This window comes from Biomphalaria glabrata, chromosome 3 (genome assembly GCF_947242115.1).
Source record: "Biomphalaria glabrata chromosome 3, xgBioGlab47.1, whole genome shotgun sequence".
Taxonomy (NCBI): Eukaryota; Metazoa; Mollusca; class Gastropoda; family Planorbidae; genus Biomphalaria; species Biomphalaria glabrata.
Window position 1 is genome coordinate 21722454 of NC_074713.1, and position 23847 is coordinate 21746300.

At 31.4% G+C, this 23847-nt stretch overlaps 1 protein-coding gene across 4 annotated transcripts; it reads left to right on the forward strand.

Moving 5' to 3' along the window:
• Window positions 1-3518: 3518 nt before the first annotated feature.
• Window positions 3519-20221, forward strand: LOC106056834 (uncharacterized). Of its 4 annotated transcripts, XM_056023961.1 has the most exons (11): window positions 3519-3567; window positions 8440-8638; window positions 9208-9383; window positions 10272-10302; window positions 10545-10631; window positions 13382-13496; window positions 13884-13914; window positions 15065-15173; window positions 15481-15633; window positions 16759-16824; window positions 18772-20221. In XM_056023961.1, exons 2-11 carry the CDS (start codon window positions 8491-8493, stop codon window positions 18972-18974), a joined length of 1119 nt encoding a protein of 372 aa, XP_055879936.1. In that variant the 5' UTR covers window positions 3519-3567; window positions 8440-8490; the 3' UTR covers window positions 18975-20221. The 4 variants fall into 4 exon arrangements, with proteins under 4 accessions (XP_055879936.1, XP_055879937.1, XP_055879938.1 ...); XM_056023962.1 differs by lacking the exons at window positions 3519-3567; window positions 18772-20221 and adding an exon at window positions 17683-17841 and having other exon boundaries at window positions 8491-8638; XM_056023963.1 differs by lacking the exons at window positions 3519-3567; window positions 18772-20221 and adding an exon at window positions 17577-17713 and having other exon boundaries at window positions 8491-8638.
• Window positions 20222-23847: the final 3626 nt, after the last annotated feature.

Consider the following 23847-nt stretch of genomic DNA (forward strand, 5'->3'; position numbering starts at 1 on the left):
CACTTCCTCCTGCAGATTATAGCGCTTCCGGTGTCGCTGATGATGATTATCATGACAGTCGTGCTGCTGTCGCTCCTGGCCATCATTCAGGTCATCGTCTGGGCAGTGCTGATGCTGTTCCAGAATTTGGTCGGAGTCATTTTTGTTGTGATAGTCATTTTTTTATTGTATATAAAATAAAAATGACGAAAACAATACGCCATACAACAAAATCAATTTATACAGAACAACAGTTCTTGTGTTATAAAAATGACGGCAAACTTTTCTATTAATTTTATATATCTATATGTATATATCTCTCTCTCTCTTTATATATATATATTTGTTAAAACATTTATACATAGATGACAATATTTTTTGTATATAATATATAAACACAGTTTGTAATTTCAGTATGTGTGGAATTATTTTTTGATATTACATTATAAATTTGGTATCAATAGTCTTTTATTTGAATGACTTATAGGCTCTTTGTATAGTATTATGATCAAGAAACAATTGCTCAATACAAAATCTAAAATCTATTTGGCTGCTCAATCTAGACTTCAGACATCGTCTTTTAGTCTGAATAAAGAGGGGTGTAGTCTTTCACTTAACTAGAAGCAGGCCTACAATTTGTGTCATTCGTTTACCGAATGTATTCTGTACTCCACCAACATCAAACCAAGAGTAGCAGTACTGTGTGCCGGACAAAAGTAAGACGTAATATCAACTTGTTTCATAGTTCCTAGATAACAAAAGGTACCTTCAACTCCACACGCTTGTTTCTGTCACTTTAATTTTATAGTAACAGAAACGATGGCACAGATCTATACATATAAATAACATTTAAGTTATTGCCACAAACCTTTATAATCCATTATATTTCATTATTATTTTTTAGGGCCTTATATTATTATCAGGAGGCCGCGGGAAATTTCTTATTAGTCATAAAATGGTTTAATTTAAAAATTTACACCTAGAATTAGCTCGGGGCCTATGAAAGTGCGGGGCCCACTAAGGTCGCATAGGTTGCAGTGGCCTAAGGCCGGCCCTGCAAAATAGCGGGTTGACTAGTTTTATTTATTTGCAAAAGCAGCAGTATAATTGCAATGTTAATTTCAATATTTTCAAAGACCCGATGTTTATATCCTAGCAAGTATTTTAACAGGATCAAATTCACTTCCTTCTCTAAAGCGAGAATATTTTTAGAACGCTGGTAGAGAATTTAAATTGTGAATTCTCCGAGGTATCAAATGGGACGTTTTGGCATTTTCCATTATGGGGCTAAATGTTTAAGACAAAATATAAATTTTCAATTTAGTTCAGAGCAGTGGACACTAAGTGGGAAGAGACTTCAAACAGTGACAGTGACACTGACAGCTGCCAATGCGCCGAGCGGCGCGGGATAATCTAAGTAAGTCTTGAATCTCTTGAGCAAGCCGTATCTTGGATATTTTGTGTGTGCAATAGATGCATCATTTTTTGTGGTATTCTTGGTTTAAGTTGCAAAGAAAAGATTGCTAAGTTACCCCATGACATTGGTGAATTGATGAAGACATTAACCAAAAAGAGACAAGAAAATTAAGCGTTGGTAATGGTTTTTGTAGCAAGAGTCGTTAAATTTCAAGTTGAAAAATAAAGCCATTTTCTGACAGCGAATGAGTAAGTGATGGAAGAAATATGTCATGAAAAGAAAAACTCAGTTTTTCAGCTTTTCTTACTTGACAATTACAAGGCGATTGATATGGATACATTTTCCTTTCAAAACTAAGAAACAGTGCATCAGATTTTGAAATGTTTTCTATTGCTGCTGATGAGTCCACCGATATCCCTCAACTCTTGCTATTTATTGGCGGAGCAACTATGATGAGAATGCAGGAACCAACACAGGCGAAGACCTGTTCAAAGAAATTTCAACCGTCATAAAGGAATTTTTTTGGAGGGGTGAAAGGGGGGGGGGGAAGCAAATGGGAAATTAGTGGAAGAGATTACTGATGGATCAAGAAATATGTCTGATTATGACAGCGGACTGGCAGCGAGAGTTATTAGAAAAGTTGTCGCGACAAACAAAAAAAAACGAGCTTTTGTGTCTTCATTGCATTATTTACGAACAAAATCCATGTGCAAGGTGTTCAATATGTATCACGTGATGCTGGTGATGTTCAGGGCTATAAACCTCATCAAATCACAAGCACTGAACTACAGAACTTTCAAAGATTTTCTTACAGAAATAGAGTCTGAATACGAAGGTGTTCTATTTCACAGTAAAAAAAAAGGAGCTGGTTTTGCCGAGGAGAATTACTAACACATTTTTTTTAGACACCAAATTTCAAGGAGGAGACATGTTCATTTCGCGCACGTGTATGTGGACAGAGGTTTTTCCTAACAATGTATTTACCAGTGGCGTATCAATTATGGCGTGAAGGGGTTCATTGCGCCCGGGCCCATGACCATTAGGGGCCCACGGTGGATCTTAAAAAAAAAGTTTTGATTAAGAATTTAGATGTATCAAATTTATATCATGTAGGCCAACTAGATCTTCTTGTTTGAAGTCGTACTTGAATACTTTTGTGTAGATATACTGGTACACAGAGGAAGACTCGCTTTGGTTTCATATTCTTGAACCCGGTCCCAAGAGTAGGCCTACCTTGCTACGTTACTGGTATTTACTTTACATTCATCAGGAGAAAAGAGTGCACTTTGTCCACTTATACCAACTGGTCGTGCAGTATGCGCGCTGGACTGTCATTTGGTCGTCTCGATAGTCTCGAGTTCATACCCTGCCCGCTGCCATCCTCCGTTGTCCTGCTTGAGGGTTAGACCGGGAAGTAGATTATCTTCAACTCTGAAGAAACATCCGAAATATAGAAAGCATAAAGGCTCTTACAGGATGATTTAAGAGAAAGATTTGTGGATTTTCATGATTTGAAGAATGAAATAGGCTTAGGTCTTTTCGAAAATCCATTGGCGACCTACGTGTCAAGTTCCTGGATATATCAAAGACATCCTGCTAGGCAATTTTCGAGCGATGCAGGAAATTGATTTTTACGCCTGAATACACTTTTTCAAAATATTCCAACACAATTAGGCCTACACAAACATTAATAATGATAACAATGTTTACTAGCACTTATTTTAACTGAACAACATTTTTTACTCACAATTCGACAATGTTAGGTATTATAGGTAATAGCCTCACATCTAGTTTCAGTGCTTCGACTTTCTGTCCTATTTACAGAGCCGAATATTCTTGAAACTGTCAGGTAGAGTTGAGCCTGCGGATCGAATATTCAGAAGTTGGATTCGGAAAATTTTCCCATATTATTCAATGTAAGTATGCTACTAGATCTAGATCCACGGCTATTAGATATCTAACAAAAATCTTTTATTATTTATTTAATTTTGTTTTCATCCTTTCGGTGATGTGGCCCGCGAGGTGGGTGTCGGAAATTATAATGGTCCGCATCCCGAATAAGGCTTATTTTACATATATCTAGGTCAGTGATGAAGTCAACATACTTTGTATAGGTCATAGGTTGTTGGTTAGAAGAGGAAAACAAATAAGATCGAATTTTATCAGGAAACGTATAGTTCTATGATTATGTTTTTTGTGTTCATCTAGATCTAGACTATATAATCTAGGATCTCTAATCTTTATCTATAAATTATAAAGATCTCTAGATGTAGATCTAGGTCTATTAAAAGTCATTGATAAATACTGACAACGATCTAGATCTAGATAATTTAGATTAGTCATTCTAGATAATAGATTAATCATTAGGTCTTATAATTATTTATTTATTATGATACTAAGACTAAGTCAACTAAGATACTAAGATAGATCTAACTAATTTTAAATTTACTAAACTAACAAAGTAACATGAAAATGATCATTGATGAAATGATGATGATGATCATTACAATAACAATTAGATCTACATCTAAATCTATGATCTAGATTCTAGACAATCTAGACCTAGACTAGATCAGAGTTAATCAGTAGGCCTAGTAGATTAGGCTAGATTACGCTAGATATACCAACAAATGTGAAAGAGAATGAAAAATGCTTTCCAACAACACCAAATTTATTATATAAATGCTAGCAATTATTGGTTCAAAAGTTATTGTGATTTTAAGTGTGTCCGAAGCATCCTGACATCCTATGGACTTTATATAGAGAAATAAATTTAAAAGTCAAGCAAATTTTTTTTTATGTGAATATTTCAAAAACTATTGTGAATACATATTAAATATATACAAAAGTATACATCATATTGTACAGTTTCAAAGGGGGAATTTTAATTTAAAAGTGGCAAATGAAAATGAAATTAAAATTTTAAAATATCATTTAGTAAATTACGAAAAACTAACATTTTTCTAATTTTTTAAAAATAGAGTCTATAAAAAAAAATGCTTCTGGTTGTCAAGTTTTCAACATGATAAGCTTTTAAATTGATCTAGATCTATCTGGTCATAGAACAATAGTGTAGATTTGAAAAAGAATCTTCAGATTTAAGATTTAGATCTGTTTAAGTATATTTATTTGAAAGAATATTTTAGATACCTAGATTTACTGATTTTAGCTTCTTGTGTCTCGACATTGACTATCCAAAAGAACTCCCAAGCATACAGATCTTTATTATATTTTATGTTAATAATCAATAATATTGGTATAAAGAAGTGATTCATTCAATTTTACATGTTTTAGTTTAGTGTACACTAATTTTATTTTACTAATGTAAAAAGCTGGTATTATTGATAAAAGGTCATCCTGACCTTAGTGAAATTTTAGTACATGAAAAAAGTGTGCTAAGTTTTAAAGGGTCGCTGAATTGTTTAATCATAATAAATTTGGTATCATTGGAAAGCTGATTAAATGTGTATGGTTAAAAAATTAAGATGTACGGAGACCTATATTTTTTTCCTTGTTATTTGAAAATTTCTAATTTTTCTGATTAAAATATTTTGGACATAGTAAAAGAAAAAAAAAATATTCCCCACTAACCATTAGAGGAACCTCTTATCTTTAGAATAAACTCAAGAAAATGTCATAAAAACACTCAGTTATAAAGCAATGGCTTTTCTTAAGACATACTTAATTTCAGTTTTATAAAACCTGAACAGGAAATTGTTTTGATGTCAAATGTGTTTTTAGATCCAAAATAGCCGCCTGTCTAGGCACTCTAGACTATGATAATCATTATGATTATCAATCTAGGTCTAGTGTAGTACTGTGTAGTGTAATATAAATCAGTGTTTCTCTTTTTTGTCTCCCAGCACAGTAAATAAAACTACAAAAATTTCTTGGCACACCACGAAGAGCAGCAGTTGTTTTATAATAAAAAGAAATTTTTTTTTACCTGTTTTTAAGTATTACATTTAATGTGAAGGGTGTGCCTGTTTTTTAGAGCAAATGCGATCTAATTAAGGCTCGAAAGTCGACAAACAAACTTGCATTTCATTGTCTATTGTAAGAAGTCTCTCTCTTTTCTTAGACTTGATTTCAGTCAGTGCTGAAAATCCAAACTCACAAATCCATGAAGATGCAAATGGAAGAATTATTTTGATTGCTTTTAAACTGATTGCAGGATATAATTTGTTGATTGAAATCCAAAACACATCCAGGCTTTTCTCAGCAAACTTGACTTAAGAACTGCATCATTTTTTAAACCAATGAGCTGCTCTTCTTCTTCAGTTGTAAGATTTGTAACTTCATTGTTTCCAAATAGATAGCTGACCCATCCATATTCATTACTTCCAACTGTTGGAAAGTAATGCTGACTGCAGGTGTGTCAAAGTGTCCAGAATTTTGGGGGTGATTTCTTTATTTGAAGCACATTTGTTGTAACTAGGAAAGCAGTCGAAGACTCCTTTCAGGATCTTACTTTGCCACAAAGACAATTTTTCACTAAATGACTTCAGTTTTGACGATGCAGTGATGATGGTTTCCGATGGTCCTTGAAGACTTAAATTCAATTAATTTAATTTGTCAAATAAATCAGAGAGAAATGTCGCCTAAACCCACGAGATCTCATCATGAATAGAAAATCCAAAGTCTTTTTTTTCAGCCTCCAAGAATGAAATCAGCTCAGCCTTGAGTTGGACGACATGCTTTAACACTTTTCCCCTTGAGAGCCAACGAACGTTGGTGTGATACAGGAGACATTCGTAGTCTGAATCCATTGCTTCACAGAGCTGAAAGAAAAGTTGGGATGCAAGCAGTCGAGATTTAATGAAGTTTACAGCTTCAATCACTTGATCCAGAACAGACATCAAATCTTCTCTGTGGATCATGCAGTGAACAACTAATACATTTGGATTTTCTTGACGCACAAGAGTGACGAATCCCTTTCTATTTCCCAGCATGGAAGGACAGCCATCGGTGCAAACGCTGACACAGTTTTTCCACTGTAGTTGCAAAATGTTTAGGTTCACCACTTTGAAAATATCTTCGCCTTTGGTGGTAGTTGGTAAGTATTTGCAAAATAAGAATTCGTTGACACATTTTTCATCCTTTATGAACCGAATAATAAAAGCTAGCAGCTGAGCTTTGCTGCTAACATCAGTGGATTCATCAACTTGAAGAAATCCACAGCAGACACACTTCATCATCTGTCACGTCCAAGTGTTTGCAGATTTGTAAATCTGACGATAAGTCTTCAATTCTGCGCGAGATAGTATCATTTGACAAAGGAACTTTTTTAACTTTTTCAGTGGCATCGGGTACTAGGATCGTTTCAACAACTATTGCTAAAGCTGGTGCAATGACAGATTCAGCCTCTGTGTGTGCTTTCTTGCGTTTTGCTAATAACTGAGCTTTCTTATGACTTGCATTCAATCCCTTTTCTGGCGGCTTAAGGTAGTTCATAAGTTTCTTATCTTGTTTATTTTGTTGAGCCCTGATGTTTTCAAAGTATTCCTTCAGTTGTGCTCTTACAGCTGTATGTTTTGTTTCCAAGTGTCTCTTCAATTTGCTTGGAACAAGCGCCTCATTCGACAGAGTTGCATTGCAGATTAGACAGAATGGCAATGAAAAATCTTCATGAAACCATATCCGATGTAATCTTCTTTGTACTTTAGTTTGGTTCCTTGATTATTATTTAACGCTTTCGCAGTTTCATTCTTGCTAACATATTTCTCCATGGATAATAATGAATAATGTTTATAGATAATTTGTTATTGATAGCATACACCTCAAAAATTTACATGAAACACATCGCTTATTATTATTGTTACCAATTCAAAAACTGATGTGCGTCTGCTAAGGCGGCCTACATTTGAGTCATAATAATAATATATGTATAGTGAACAATTTCATAACCTGAATAACTAACACCCCTTTCCGTCAATATGGAGCGATCCACTACCATTACTGGTCATTGCAAATGGGGATGTCATTGCAACATAAAATAAAAATTTAATAGTAGGCGGACCTGTGTAACGCTACACGGGTGGCGTTCTGAAAACTCCAGTGGTACATAGTATTGATAGTAGATTTTTACTAATAGTATTAGTATCACTAGATTATTAGATTTACTAGATCTATATTATATTTTTTATAGATTAGATCAGTAGATCTATAATAATCTATATAGTATATTAATATTAAATATTATTATTATATTATAATATTATATACAGTATTATACTTATACAGTATGAGTATACTGACTGTATAGAAATAGTATAGTTTTAGATCTATTATAATCTATATAGAATCTAGATTAGATATTATAAATAGATTAAGATCAATTTTTGGATTTAAAAAAACAGTTGACTCTTGATAGTCTAACAATTATGGAACTGGTGACAATGCAAAAACATTGAATTACCACACAAGCTATCTCTTGTTGCAAATGTTGATGTCAGAATTTGCTACTCATTTAAATGTTTTCATTGGAATGTACTCTTGTTCTCAGGCATAAAGCCATGTGGTTTTGTCATTTAAGTTTTTGATACATTTCTGTCAAGCATATAATTTCTCTCCACACATAGATCTAGTAAGAAACATGCTACTTGCCGCTTTTTAAAATTCTCTTTTAAAATATCTACAGAAATTCGGGCTGTGTCTGTTCCTTTCCTTTTAAAAAAAGCATAAAGAACTTCCTCAACTTGAGGATATTCCTTTGATCTAATGATTTTTCTCTTGGTGTTGTCTTCAGTATAGATTTCACCAAAAGGTTTTCTTCTTTTCCTATTTGTCATAAACAAAAGGTTGTGCAATGTCATAAATCCAAGAAATAGCAGCCGGGGTTTCACCAAAGTCATATCTCTTAAAAATTTTCCATTTGTTATGGAAAGGTAATGTTTTATGCTTACATTTGCCAATATTACCCACCATTGTCACTGTACCTGATTACTGAGTGTGTCAGACTATGAAGTGTCAAACTATCAAGAGTCAACTGTAACTTGTTTGAATGTTTCTAACAAAATTTAAACATTTTTTTATCAAAACAGAAAAATAATTCTTCAAAAGCGCATTGAAAAAAAAAAAGGTAAAATGAAAAAATGGAGACAACATTCACAGATTTGTCAAAAGAAAAGGAAACTGTGCCAGTATTAAATGGATCTTGTGAAAACATGGACACGGACACTCTTTCCATCAATAACAATGATGGCTACTTGGATAGAAATGCCAATAAAACAGAAGATAGCAGTAAGTAATATGTAGTATTATAGTTTGTTTTTTTTGGGCCCATAGTGTAACAAGTTTTATTGCCTTTAATAGTTGCCAAGAGTTCTGAGTAATAATAACCTGGTATTCATGTAGCTCGGGCCCTTCATTATTTGTCACAACTTTCTTTGTTGTGAAGGTCTGAACCACAAAATAGCCAGATTTTTTTTGTTTTAAAAACAATATGTCCTTTTAAACTTTCATAGTGAAGGGAAGAGTCTATTAAGCTTGTTATGTCAGTTTTACTTTCCCTTACTTATGCAAAGATGATTTATTGTTAAATAGCCTCTTGTTAGCATGTATGTTCACTGAGTGTTTGCGTATAATGTGTCACTGGGATGCTGTAATATCATGTTTCAGCAATTATTACTTCTTTTCTGTGCTAGTTATTCAAGATTCTTACTTGATCTAGAATACTTGTGCGTAACAATTTCTACAGCATTAGGGAGAAGTCATCAGCATCAAAGCATTGTTGCAAATTCACCTTTTAGACCATATTTACTGCTTCTATAATGTTTCTTTTTTCTGATCCTCCAAATCATTACTTTCAGCTCTGAGTCAAGGTGATAGACTTAAGTTGTCTACTACATCAGATCACATTTCTATATTTCAACTAGCACTACAGCAAGAAAGAAATGGGAATCTGGACTTAGCCTTAGAGAGCTACTTAAAATGTTTACCAGGGTTGAAAGGTCATTTCTTTCTACTGCCTCACTGCCTTCGTAAGGTGATTACATTGAGTTTTATTAAATCTCAAAAAGTGATGAAATTATAACCTTATTTTATTTAATGTTATAAAATGAGCATGTAAAAGTACTTATCTCAAATTAGCTTACTTGAGAGCTAGGCAACATTAAAACTAATACATTTTCTTAAACAAAATGTATTTCCTTAGAACTTTGAAATATCTTCTGCCCTAAACTTTCAAAGCCTAAAAAGTACTTCCCACCCCTTGAAAATGAATTGATGAATTATTCACCTTTTTGCACACATTATCACCAGCTACAGAAAGTTTTCTTTTGTCATTGTCATTTGCATTTTTTTTGTTAGACTGTCCCAAAAACTTTTTTTTAGTTTTTGATTTCAAATACACTTTAAGCCTTAGTTTCCTCTCTTCTATCTTCTTCCTTAGGGAAAGGTTATTATTTTTTTTTATACTCTTTGTCTGTTCATTTGTATTCAAAGTTACATTTCAAAAAAATAAATGCTCAGTGAGTATCACTGAGCAGCTAGGGCTACCTTTAAGTTTGTGTTATACAAACTCACATTGTCATCCTGTTTAAAATTGTCACTTGTTAACAGACTTAATATTCTTTTCACATAATTTTAAAATCTCACAAACTAAGCTATTGTTTTATGAACATTTCTATATATACTGTGCCTTTGTAAAAGCTGTTAGTCATTTTTACTGAATCTTTACTTAATTTTTCACATATTTTTTAAAATTAGTCTTGCAATTACATATTTATTTTACAGAGTAGAGTTTCTTAGTGATGTTTAGTGTTCAAAATGTTATAAAAATTGATAGTTGACATACACTGTTAAATTGCTGCCAGAAAATTTGGTGAAATTTAAATTCATTTTGATCTGTGTACTTAATTCTTTTTATCTCCAGATCTCAGACATTCATCTAAATAAAGGAGATTGTATCCTGACACTGACAATCATATAACTAGACCTGTATCTTATGGGCCCAAATCAGAAGTCATTGCAATTTTCTTTCAACAGTTTTTTTTTTTTTGTTTATGTTTGCTTTAAAGGTTTTGGGGCATTATAATAGCTATCTCTTGTTCAAAGATAAATAAGAGGTCAAAATGTGTATTAAACAATGGGTCTATCAATTTAAATTTGTAGAGTATTATTTCAACTATTCCTTAATAGTATACAGATGAACAGGCTTTACACTTTGCACAAGCTGAGAAGTTGTGCTATGAGACATCTCCTATAATTAATGATGAGATACAGACCCGCCTAGGTAAGTTTTATTTTTTTGTAGCATTATCCTAGTGAATTTTCTGTTTTGACTTTTAGTAAAATTTTTAATTGAAGAGCTACGCTTAATAAAAGTTGACCTTGTAACTTATTGCTTCTTATGATTTAGCAGAACATTCATAATTCTTTATTTATAAATAATATTTCTATTGCCCACCAATAGTCTCATTCCAGTGTTTTAGTAGTAGAGTTAAAGAGTCTTACTTAAAATGTATTCCATATCTTTTCCATTTAGAGTTTAGTCAACAGGACAAACAAAACATAGTTACAGTTTTATTATGAGTGTGAATCATCTGTTTTTTAGTTCTTCATGATTATATGTATGATCTCTCATAACATGTCCACCATTATATCACAGTCATGTGTTCTCTCATAACATGTCACCATTATATCACAGTCAGGTGTTCTCTCATAACATGTCACCATTATATCATATCACAGTCATGTGTTCTCTCATAACATGTCCACCATTATATCACAGTCATGTGTTCTCTCATAACATGTCCACCATTATATCACAGTCATGTGTTCTCTCATAACATGTCCACCATTATATCATATCACAGTCAGGTGTTCTCTCATAACATGTCACCATTATATCATATCACAGTCAAGTGTTCTCTCATAACATGTCACCATTATATCACAGTCAGGTGTTCTCTCATAACATGTCCAATATCATATCACAGTCAGGTGTTCTCTCATAACATGTCACCATTATATCACAGTTATGTGTTCTCTCATAACATGTCCACTATCATATCACAGTCAGGTGTTCTCTCATAACATGTCTACCATTATATCAGTCATGTGTTCTCTCATAACATGTCACCATTATATCACAGTCATGTGTTCTCTCATAACATGTCTACCATTATATCACAGTCAGGTGTTCTCTCATAACATGTCTACCATTATATCAGTCATGTGTTCTCTCATAACATGTCACCATTATATCACAGTCATGTGTTCTCTCATAACATGTCTACCATTATATCACAGTCAAGTGTTCTCTCATAACATGTCCACTATCATATCACAGTCAGGTGTTCTCTCATAACATGTCTACCATTATATCAGTCATGTGTTCTCTCATAACATGTCACCATTATATCACAGTCATGTGTTCTCTCATAACATGTCTACCATTATATCACAGTCAGGTGTTCTCTCATAACATGTCTACCATTATATCAGTCATGTGTTCTCTCATAACATGTCACCATTATATCACAGTCATGTGTTCTCTCATAACATGTCTACCATTATATCACAGTCAGGTGTTCTCTCATAACATGTCCATTATCATATCACAGTCATGTATTCTCTCATAACATGTCACCATTATATCACAGTCAGGTGTTCTCTCATAACATGTCACCATTATATCACAGTCAAGTGTTCTCTCATAACATGTCCACTATCATATCACAGTCATGTGTTCTCTCATAACATGTCACCATTATATCACAGTCATGTGTTCTCTCATAACATGTCCACTATCATATCACAGTCAAGTGTTCTCTCATAACATGTCTACCATTATATCACAGTCATGTGTTCTCTCATAACATGTCACCATTATATCACAGTCATGTGTTCTCTTATAACATGTCTACCATTATATCACAGTCAAGTGTTCTCTCATAACATGTCCACCATTATATCACAGTCAAGTGTTCTCTCATAACATGTCACCATTATATCACAGTCATGTGTTCTCTCATAACATGTCTACCATTATATCACAGTCATGTGTTCTCTCATAACATGTCCACCATTATATCACAGTCAGGTGTTCTCTCATAACATGTCTACCATTATATCACAGTCATGTGTTCTCTCATAACATGTCACCATTATATCACAGTCATGTGTTCTCTTATAACATGTCTACCATTATATCACAGTCAAGTGTTCTCTCATAACATGTAACCATTATATCACAGTCAGGTGTTCTCTCATAACATATCCACTATCATATCACAGTCAGGTGTTCTCTCATAACATGTCACCATTATATCACAGTCAGGTGTTCTCTCATAACATGTCACCATTATATCACAGTCATGTGTTCTCTCATAACATGTCACCATTATATCACAGTCAGGTGTTCTCTCATAACATGTCCACTATCATATCACAGTCATGTGTTCTCTCATAACATGTCACCATTATATCACAGTCATGTGTTCTCTCATAACATGTCCACTATCATATCACAGTCAAGTGTTCTCTCATAACATGTCCACCATTATATCACAGTCATGTGTTCTCTCATAACATGTCCACCATTATATCACAGTCATGTGTTCTCTCATAACATGTCCACTATCATATCACAGTCATGTGTTCTCTCATAACATGTCCACTATTATATCACAGTCTTGTGTTCTCTCATAACATGTCCACCATCAAATCAGTCATGTGTTCTCTCATAACGTCCACCATCAAATCAGTCATGTGTTCTCTCATAACATGTCCACCATCAAATCAGTCATGTGTTCTCTCATAACATGTCCACCATCAAATCAGTCATGTGTTCCCTAAAATATTTTCTTGGTGAAAAAATATGAAAAATAAGTAAAAAAGAAATGATCAAGATAAATAAACTTGAAACAAGTCTTTTTAGTTCTTTATGGTTTTATGAAACATTATAAATATTTGCAAATTTTTTATATTTACATTTTATATACAGAACCACAACATTCAAATATATCATTGTTTTTATAGAAGAAATAGCTGGAGACATTAGTCACACTCCAACTGATTTAACTGACCTCAACATTGAAGCTTTAAGAGCAGATGAGTTTAAGAGTATGGCCCAAGATTATTTGCACAGAAAGCAGTAAGTTATAAAAAAAAACTAAATAATGTGCTGTTATTACTAAGCCTAAATAATTTTCTATTATAAATAAGCTCAAATAATGGACTGTTATTAATAAGTCTAAATAATGTTCTGCTGTCTTAGACATGCAATGAAAGTTTTTTTATTCAACAACTAAACTCTTAGATATTTATACACTATTTTGTTTTTTGGCCTGATTGTTTCATGTTATCACAGTACCTTGAGCATGCATTTTGTTTTTTTAGCAGCGCTTTATAAAAATTATTATTAGGGTTATTATTATTATTATTATTAACATCTAGGCAATATGTTTCACTGCTAATGCTCTTTTGTACTATTATAAATCCATTGATTTCATATTGACCTTTCTTTTCAATTTTTTTAAAGGCTTAATCTTGCATTGGAATATGCTGGTAAGGTAAGTTTTTTAAATTGTTCACTTCGATTTTATTCTAAGGGTGGCATGCATTCTTGATTGTCAACTTGATAGTCCTGGGTTCGAATGCTGCTTTCTACTATCAGCCACAAACCTGTGGGAATATTAGGCTAGGATGTAATAATCTTCAATTCTGAAAACATCTGAAACATGTCCAACATACAAACATTAATCTTTTGCTGTGACATATTTCCATATTGACCTTTCTTTGTTTCTTGTGTTGTGTTGCCCTGCTGCTAATCATTGCAAAAGCTACTTATAGAATCTCTGCACAGCAGCCTGTCGTCATTCAATAGTCAGGTCATGTCAATCCCTGATCTTTGTTCATTATAGCATTTGTCATATATTGCATCTCAAAGTTTCAACACAACACTAGACTTGTCAATACTATCGATAAAGAAAAGTAAATAAAACAACAATAGAAAATAATTTCTTTTTATGAAAGTGTCTTTAAAATTGTTTTTACTTTTAATATTTCAATAGCATAATTCTATATAGAAGCTCATTCCAGCAATGGGTTACAATAGTACTGTAAGAATGTGCTATACACACATCTTATTTTGAGACATTTAAAAATAGTGGTTTAGTCTGTGACTGTCAAATTTAGAAGGTCTTAAAGTGTTTACTGATATTAATAAATTTTGTGCCATTATTCATGTTACAGTTTTCATTAATTATTTGTGACCATAAAACTATAAAAAGTTTTATTTAGCTAAAGTCTAAGAGGATAATTTATGATTAGACTACTAATCTCCTTATTTACAAAAACACAAACAGTGAATTTTATGTATGTCCCATCAACCTCTAGGTTTTCTAGTAAACTTTCAAAGGTTTTTAGTAATTTTTAACTAAGAAGCTTGTTTAAAAGTATGCAAATTTTAATGTGTAAAGCTTGCTATATTTATCTTATTTAAAAAAAAAAAAAAGAATATTACATCCTATGTGAATAATGTGTTAGCCATCATTTTTTTTTTGTTAGAAACTTAAACTCTGTTTACTTATATTTTTACTGTACATAATATTATTAACTATTTTAGTGGTTATATCTGATAGCATATTGGGGAAAACTTAGAGAAATTCAAAATGAAATCTATTGATATTTCCAAACCTGAGCTATTTCTTCTATGTCCAGTGCACAAAAATTAGGCAGCAAGTGTTTGGTAGCAACCATGAGAAGACACAGTCTTCTTTGAATTTTTTCAAGTCGCTCTATGCAGATGAAAAAATTCAACAGTACATTGGTAAGTGTCTCAGATTTAATGCAGCTGTGTGCTCTTTGTACTTTGTACATAGTATTATGGTTGTACTTTTCATCCACTCTTCCCAAAAGAAGTAAATGTAAAAACTATAAGTTATTTTGTGTTCATTGAATGAAATATAAAAAAAATCTAAATAGCTTTCTTTGTTTAGAATAACAACTTAATAATGTTATGTTTTAAAAAGAATGCTCACTCTACAAAATAAACAGAAACATAAGTTTTATTATTTTCTATTTGTGCTGGAAATTATTTCTTTGTTCTAATGGGTGAAATTCAAATGCTTTTGCAGCTTCCAAAGGACTTTGTCTAGATACCTCAAAGATGGCAGACTTAATGACCGACATGCCTAAAACCCCAGAAATCATCACATCATCTCCTGCTGGAGGAGAACCTGTTTCTATTTTAAGACAGAGATCAGAAGATGGACTAAATAATCTTCTTAGTAATTTGTTTGCTTTTTAACTTAAGTCTGTGTGTAATTGAGATTTTGTTTGCCACTAAAGTTTGTTTAATCGGTACATTTGTGTGTTACATTAAGTTCACTAGTGTTGATAGCTGTTCAAATTGCTATTAACAAATTGTTAAACCACATGAAGCATCATGGCCAGATTTCATGCCAGCTTAATTACAATGAGCATTAAGTAATGAACTGTGATCAATATTCAAAATACTTATTCAGCTCTCATGTATTGACATTATTAATCAGTTAGATAAAAATACTGCTCTAACTCTATACCATCATAGCTTTCAAATCAAATGTAGAGACTTAATAAATAGATTTCATTTGATGATTTTTTAAGTTTACGTAATAATGTGCAAATATATTACATTTGTGTGAAAATTCTTCATTCAATGAAATTCACCACTTCAGTCTAGTTCTGGTTCACTACATCATTAGATCTGTGTTTTCTCAAGACATGGAGACTAAAATATAATCATAAATTGTTTTAAATCACAATTAATAACTGAATAAATTGAGATTCTTTATAGTACAGTCTTAGCCCCATTATTAATTTTAAGGTATACATATGACCTACCCTACAGGATTAATAATGAAAGAAAATTTAAACTATTTACATATGAGTGCATAGTTTGTCTAACAAAATAACAACACATGATACTGAACTATCATAATAAGCACTAAATGACTCGCAGAAAAGAGGATATAATTACTGCATGTCTTTCCAGCTAATAATAGTGCCAATTATTAGTAATTAAACTTTATACTATATTAAATAAAAATAAGTAATGGTAAACAAATGCAAAATACTTAGGTGATATAATAAAGGTGGCTAAGTGGAGAAGCGCTTGGCTTCCTAACCAAGAGGTCTCAGGTTTGGATCTTACTATCAGGTTATAAATTTTGAATTTATAACCTGAGTCCACCCAACTCAAATGGGTACCTGACATTAGTTGGGCAAAGTAAAGGTGCTGGCCACATCACACCCTCATTACCATAGTAACAGATAATCTTTAAGCATCTTCCCTATAGATTTGCAAGGTCTGAAAGGTGTATATAAGAAAGGAAAAAATATTTCCAATTATTTTTGGTTTTTTGTCTGGTCAGTTCGTGGAAAGAAGCAAGTTCATTTTCATGCATCTGTCGATGAAAGTCTTCGGAAGAAAGAAAGAGGTAAGTTAGGAGGGACTTATGATAGTTAGGTAAGTTAATAGGGACTTATGATAGTCAGGTAAGTTAATAGGGACTTATGATAGAGAGGTAAGTTAGGAGGGACTTATGATAGGTAAGTTAATAGGGACTTACTATAGAGAGGTAAGTTAATAGGGACTTATTATAGAGATAACAATATTGACTCCTGACGTATAATTTACACATGCTATACAAAATCCTGGGACCTACCAGTTAAACCGAAGTATACAAGCATATTGGAGATGTTCATATTAAAGGTTATTCACAGTAATCTGCTCATTGTTGATATTCTGATAACTAAAAAATGTGTGCACTAATTATGATTTTAAAAATGTGAGAGTTTATCAATTCTTCTGTATTCTGTACATGGGATACAACAAAAAATGTATAGAGCTGTCTCTATTTGATGAATTGGTTTCATTTTTACATTGTTTCTTTTATCCAGAAAGTCTCTCTTTTTATTTCATATTTTGAAAATCACAAACTTGGAATTGCAGTTTTAACTAATTAACTATTTAAAAATGGGACACGCTTTTGTCAAAATTTTAAAAATACACCTAAAAGCTTAAGGAAATATATAAATGTCTCCATATTTGTATTGTGTAGTTCCTAGTTCTGAACAATTTATATATAACATAGAAATTTCCTTTTATAGACTTCATCATATTTTTTTTTTTTTTTTTTTGATATTTTGTATTTTAACTTTTTTTTTAATGTATTTTTGGATTTTGCAGCCTAGCAAGAAACAACTGAAAATGATTAAAATCTTTGATTCTGTTGACCAAAAGTTTCAAGCTGGGAAATTGTTAACAAATTGTTCTTATTCCTTTCTCAACTCAGGGATCATTGGCCCCAACTTGCTGATATTCATTGTGGCTTTTGTGGTGATGGTGTTACTGGCCATTTTCTTCTAGACAGACTTTGTCTTTTGTGACCCGTTGTGGGTCTTTTATTTAGAACAGACTTTTTTTAATGAAATTAAAAGAAAATATTTATTTATTTCAATTCTCCAGTGTTTCTGTCAGATTGCTTTTTGGTTGAGATTTTGTTCTCATTAAGTATTTATTTTTTTTGTTTATGAAAGATATTTTGTTTGTTATGCTGACCCTTGAAATTCTATAGACTTCTGGAAAAAAGAGAGGAAATAAAATATCTTGAACCTAAAAGATCAAATATCGGCAACTAGAACACTAGACTTGGCCAATACATTTGTTGAATCAAATAAAGTTTCATCCCTTTTTGTATCTTTATTTAATATCTGCATAGCATAATCTTTTAAAATTAAATTGTTGCAAACAATTTTATTTGAGATATTTAATAAAAGCTACTTAGGTGTACAAGTCATTAATATTTAATGATCACATTATTTTTCAAAGCCAGCAGCATTGTAAGTTCTAATTTCTTGTTTGTGTTCATAATAAGAGTCAAGTTTGTCTTTTCTTAAAACAAAATGTTTGAACCAAACTATTTCAATCTTTCTAGTATTTTCAATTCTTCTCAAATGTATTTTTGGTAGTGCTTACTAGAAACAGATGATGTGGTTACTCCTGTCAATTTATTTTATAGTAATCATAGTGATATGAATATATAATATATAATGGTAACATTAATGATATCACAGACCTGTATGTCTGTGAATATATAAAGGATTATAAAAAAAGGTTAGGGTTTGCTCTTTGAATGTATCATTACCTTTTTGTTTACAATAGAGCTTGTTATTTTCAGTTACTATAACCAAAATCATTAGGTATAATTGCATCTTACATTTTTATGTTTCATTTTTAAATTAAATCTTTACAAAAGAAAAAAAAAGATGAAGAAAGTTGCATACATTTATAAAGATGTCTACACACTTTGTTTCACAAGACTTATCATTAAGCTCTTTATTAGTCTGTTTGTTAAACAGTAAAATTTTGTCTCTATTTTCAGATCAGTTTATTTCCCATACTGTGAGGTTAGTTTTGATGGCAGTACTCACAGTCCTCTCTGCAACTCTTGGGGTCTGGATGTACTGTATGATGGACAGGAGCCTGACATGTCAGCGGATTTACTCTGAACTGTATCAGTGGAGTCTCACACTGCAACCACATTTACAGTTATTTAGAGCAGTGACCTCGAATAGCTCATCCTAGTTACTTATTTCTCACACATCAAGATGTGCATCGACTTATAGATGGCTACAAGTGTCATTCTATTTTCACGTACATTTTAGATGTTTTATTATCTAGTAGTTCATAATTAACTGAAACTTGTATAGTCATTGAATTTTATCTTAGGGTTAGGGTTAGTTCCAGGAACTGACAAGGCTTTTTATCTGATAGTAGGCTACTAGTCATATTTTAGTTCTATTAATAACATTAAGCTTTAATAGTGTATTATTTCTAATGTTTGTTCTCTCTATATAAAAGACCTTCATTTGTACATTACAAACAGCTTACTTATCCCAGCCTTAAAACCTCCATGCACAAAGCATTTTTCATAAGTATTTCTTTCATTTGGTTCAGAAATGTAATTATTAATTTAATTATTTAATACTGAAAAAGCTAGTCTGGAAAAAAAACAACTGAATGCATTATAATGTAACTGGCTCTAATTACTTTTGACAGTGAGATGCCTTACAATTAGCTCATCTCTCAACTGATGTATTCTTCAAAAGGGTATATAGGTCTTACAATTGATCATGCATTTATTCCCCTTATTCTATAGAACATTCAAAGTAAAACAACATACCTTAGAAGGTGTTTTTATATAGGTCAGAATTGTTCTTAAAGTATTAGAATACAGTTAGTAATGTTGATTATGACTTTGAATTATGTGAATTATCTTCAATTAGCTTTAAACAAAATTTAAAAAAAATAATAATTTAATCCTGTGATAAAATTTTTAAAAACTTAAATGGCATTGGCATGTGATGAGAACGAACTGTTATAAAAAAGATTCTACAAGGCACAGTACCAGGTGGAATAATGTTGGGAACACAAAAGAGAATGTGGTTTATGACAAGATTGATGCTACTTTGCAGACCCATTAACTTAGATGGTGTAAAGCTGTAAAAAGAATTTAAAAAAAAAAAGGCCAACACTGGTGCCCTATTAATTCTGTGGAGTGGAAGAAGAAAGCAATGATGTTTATACAACAGAATAAATGTCATTGAAACTATTTCACCTTTTTAATAATTTATTTTCACATTTGTAATACATTGTAATTAGTTATCTTTAGCCAAAATGCATATTAAATCTATTTAAAATAGTTTATTTCTGTTAAAAAAAAATAGCTCATCTGTTAAGTTGCCTTGTGATGAATTTGTGCCATAATACTTTTGATTAACTTTTTTTTTTATTTAAGCACATCATTTTGTTTGTTTTTCAATTAAAATAGACCAGATGTGATAGTCCACTACAAAATGACTTCGGTGCAGCATAACCTAATCAATGCCAAAAGGGGGAGAAGTTTTTATTGAGGTGTTTTTTCATTTGTTGGTATTTTTTTTATTATTTTATATATGTTGGTTTTTTTTTTTAATTCAATTTTAAAATTTCTGAAATAGCAGTTAAATATCTTTAATTTCCATTAAATGATTTCAGGCATCTATTGTTTAAAGTAAGCATATATATTGTTAACCTTCTGTCTAAAATAATCATAAGACTTCAATGTCTCCATGTATCATTTTTTATTGTCTAAATATGCTAGAAAAAAATTAAAATCTTATAGTATGATATTTTTTATGTTAACAGTTAAATGTTCATGTCTGTTGGTCATATTCTTAAATGATTTTTAATGTTAAAAAAATAACGTTCAAATTGTTTTATGGCATAAGAAAAACTGACCTGGAGGTGCATTGTGACTCATTTTATAGTGGAAGGTCACAAATGGTTTCATATTGTTAAATTTTTTTATTTGTTTCTCCAATGAAAGCCTTGTTTAATATGCAGCTAATTATATCTGATGCAATTTAAAAAAAAAAATACATTGCATTTATTTATTTATGCAATACTAACTTCATGTTTTTTTAGCCATACATTGCTCATGTTATGTTGTTGTTTTTTTTGTTTTTAATTATTTTTATTTATTTTTTTTTGAGAAAAAAAAATTTTAAGACAAGACTTTGAATGTTAGTATTACAGGCTTTGTCTGCATCAGTTGTGGAAAAATATGCGAGTTGCAACTGGGTTTGCAAGGCCATGTGAAACACTGCACTCATCCTTGATCTTTGGGATCGATGACATTGCCATTATTGGTGGTAAAGTGCTTGGCTTCTGAACCAAAGGGTCCCAGGCCCAAATCCTAGTAAAGACTAAGATTCTTAATTTTGGAATCTGTAGGGTGCCTCTAAGTCCACCCAGCTCTAATGAGTACCTGACTTAAATAGGGAAAAGTAAAGGCAGTTGGTGATTGTGCTGGCCACATGACACCCTCATTAATTGTGAGCCACAGAAGCTGATGACCTTTACTTGTTTTAAAAAGGGGTAAACTTTACTTTATATTTTTTTAAAAATATTTTTGTAAGATAAAGTTAAATTAATATTGTTGAACCAAAGATTAAGGAGGAGTACAATATTCCTCTTGGCTACACTGACCCAGTCAAGCTGTAGCAGACATTTTTTTCTCATACCTTATGCAGACAATTTTTTTTTTGTCTATCAGGGGTCTATTTAAGCTCTTTCAAATTCAATTTGTCTTTGGCAGTATCTTTTCTTAGGGCTTCAAAAGAATCATGTAAGAAAACATTTAAAAACTGCATAATTTTATTTACTCTATTGAGTTTTTAAAACATATTTTCTTGTTATAAAATTTATTTGTATAAATTAGTATACCCAGTATTTGTTTAAATGATTTATCTTGTGTAATATTACTGTATTGTATTTCAAACACACTGTTCATTAAAATATTTCAAAAGATAATTTTATTTTTCATATAGCAATATCTATTTTTTTAAGAAAATGATTTAATTTATATTATTTTCAAAGTACTCTTCGGTTGTTTAAAATTGTATGTTATTCTAGAAGAAAAAATGTATTTACATTTTTTTTTGTTCATAAAATGTTTTACATCATATCATAACAGAACACTTTATATTATATAGAAAGTGTCAACTGTTTTTGTAGAATTGAACAAATATGTATGATATATAGCAGTATTTCAAGAGAGTGAACTTAGTTTAAATTATCAATGACCAGAACACAATCAGACATTTGTTTCATTCTCTTATGACTTTGTATTATTTTGAGTTTTATTGAAGATATTGATTGAAATTTTATTTATTTTAATTTGTTTCTTTTTATTAAGTTGTGGGGATGTATTCCTTTTCTCTTTTTTGTTTGATGGTTTTGTTGGGTTTTTTTTTTTTTGGATGTATCAGTAGTTGATAAGAATTATTCATTTTCATCTTAAACCTGTCAACTTGTATGTTTTAAAAATTGCTTACTGGTAATTCTGATGTTACAGAACACTGAGCAGGTGATGGAACACTTTCAATCAATTTTTGTGTTTTATAAGGTTCAATTTCTCATGTCTTGCTCAAAAACTTTTTTAATTTTAGGAATAGCTGAGTTATTTATGTTATTAAAAAAAATAACTTATCAGTTTGTTCACTTTGTTTTAGTGTAGTGTTATGTATTGCTGTCATTGACTTGAACAGAAACACACAATCAGTGGTAAGCTGTCAGGCCATCAAAATCACCCAAACAATTTAAACTTTAAGAAACTGATCTTAGAATTAAAAGTAAACAGACTTGTCTATATACTTGGGTATTAAAGACATGTAGAATTAAACAAATTTGTCTTTATACTTTGGTATCTAATACATTTGAATAAAGAAGCAAAATATCCTTTTTAAAAAAAAAATATTTTTTAAAAATCTTATCTAAAGGGGAAGAACTACCCACTTAAAACAATAGATCTATCAATAATGTACAAGTTATTTTCCTTATTTGATATCAAACAAAATACTTAATTACCAATAATTAATTGACAAATTGAGTATTTTTGTTTATTGATTATGTTTGTTAGGTACAATAAATAATTGTTTAAAGTATCAAGTTGATCAGATAATGTGTGAGGAAGAAATAGCATTAACAATTATTTATGGGGACTAAACCCAACAAATTTAGCCATATCTGTGACTACTGAAGAATTAGTTTCCCTTTTTGGTATCAAACAAAATAATTAATTAACATTAATTGTCCAATTGTTGTTGTTTTTTATTCATGTCTTGTCTATGCCAATGAATAATTGTGCAAAGTTTCAACTTGATCCTAGAATGATCCACACACAAACTGCAGGTGGGGATAGAGTTTTGAATCAATGACATCACAGGATCTGCCAAGTATGTAGCAATGTGTGCTGCAAGCTGCATAAGAATCGCCAGCTCCTGATTTTTTCAGGGTCAACTCCGAAGCTTTTCCTATGTTTGAGTATAGTTGCAAGGCAGCGGAGGTTTGAATTCAGTTCTCTTTCTCCTAAGCTATATAGACAATAATAAATCTTCTTTACCAGTATAGATGACTAATTTCATACAGTAATCATTACTAAAAAAAAAAAGCAATATACATAAATACATAGCAACTGTAGCATCAATTATCTTTTTTTTTAAGACAAGAATTGCCTTCCTGTTTAATGTGTGATTATTTTATTAACATTCCACCAGCCTGTTATATTAATTATTTTAGCTTATTGTAGCTGCATTAATGTCTGGTTTTGATCATGTTTTCACATGAAACGAATAATGATTATATATAGTGCTTATGTACTTAGCTCACAACATATATGTCATGTGAATTCAGAGATGCTGTTTTCATTTTTTTTTTTAGAAATGCATCATTTATTTATTGATAAAATAGTTAAGGTACAATTTTTTAATTTTTTTTTGTGTGGATTAAAATCAAAAAGCTAGTTTTCTTTTGTTCTTTTTTTTAAAGAGTTGATTATTGACTGAACTCAGAGAATTAACATAACCTGTATTTTGACTACCGGTACTTCTTAATGAGCTCTGATTTTCAGTAGAAT

Coding starts and splice junctions, on each gene's coding strand:
- LOC106056834 (XM_056023961.1), top strand. CDS start 8,491: ATGGAGACAACATTCACAGATTTGTCAAAAGAAAAGGAAACTGTGCCA. Junction 9,384..10,271: donor TGCCTCACTGCCTTCGTAAG/GTGATTACATTG, acceptor TTTTATCTCCAG/ATCTCAGACATTCATCTAAA. Junction 10,632..13,381: donor TGAGATACAGACCCGCCTAG/GTAAGTTTTATT, acceptor TTGTTTTTATAG/AAGAAATAGCTGGAGACATT.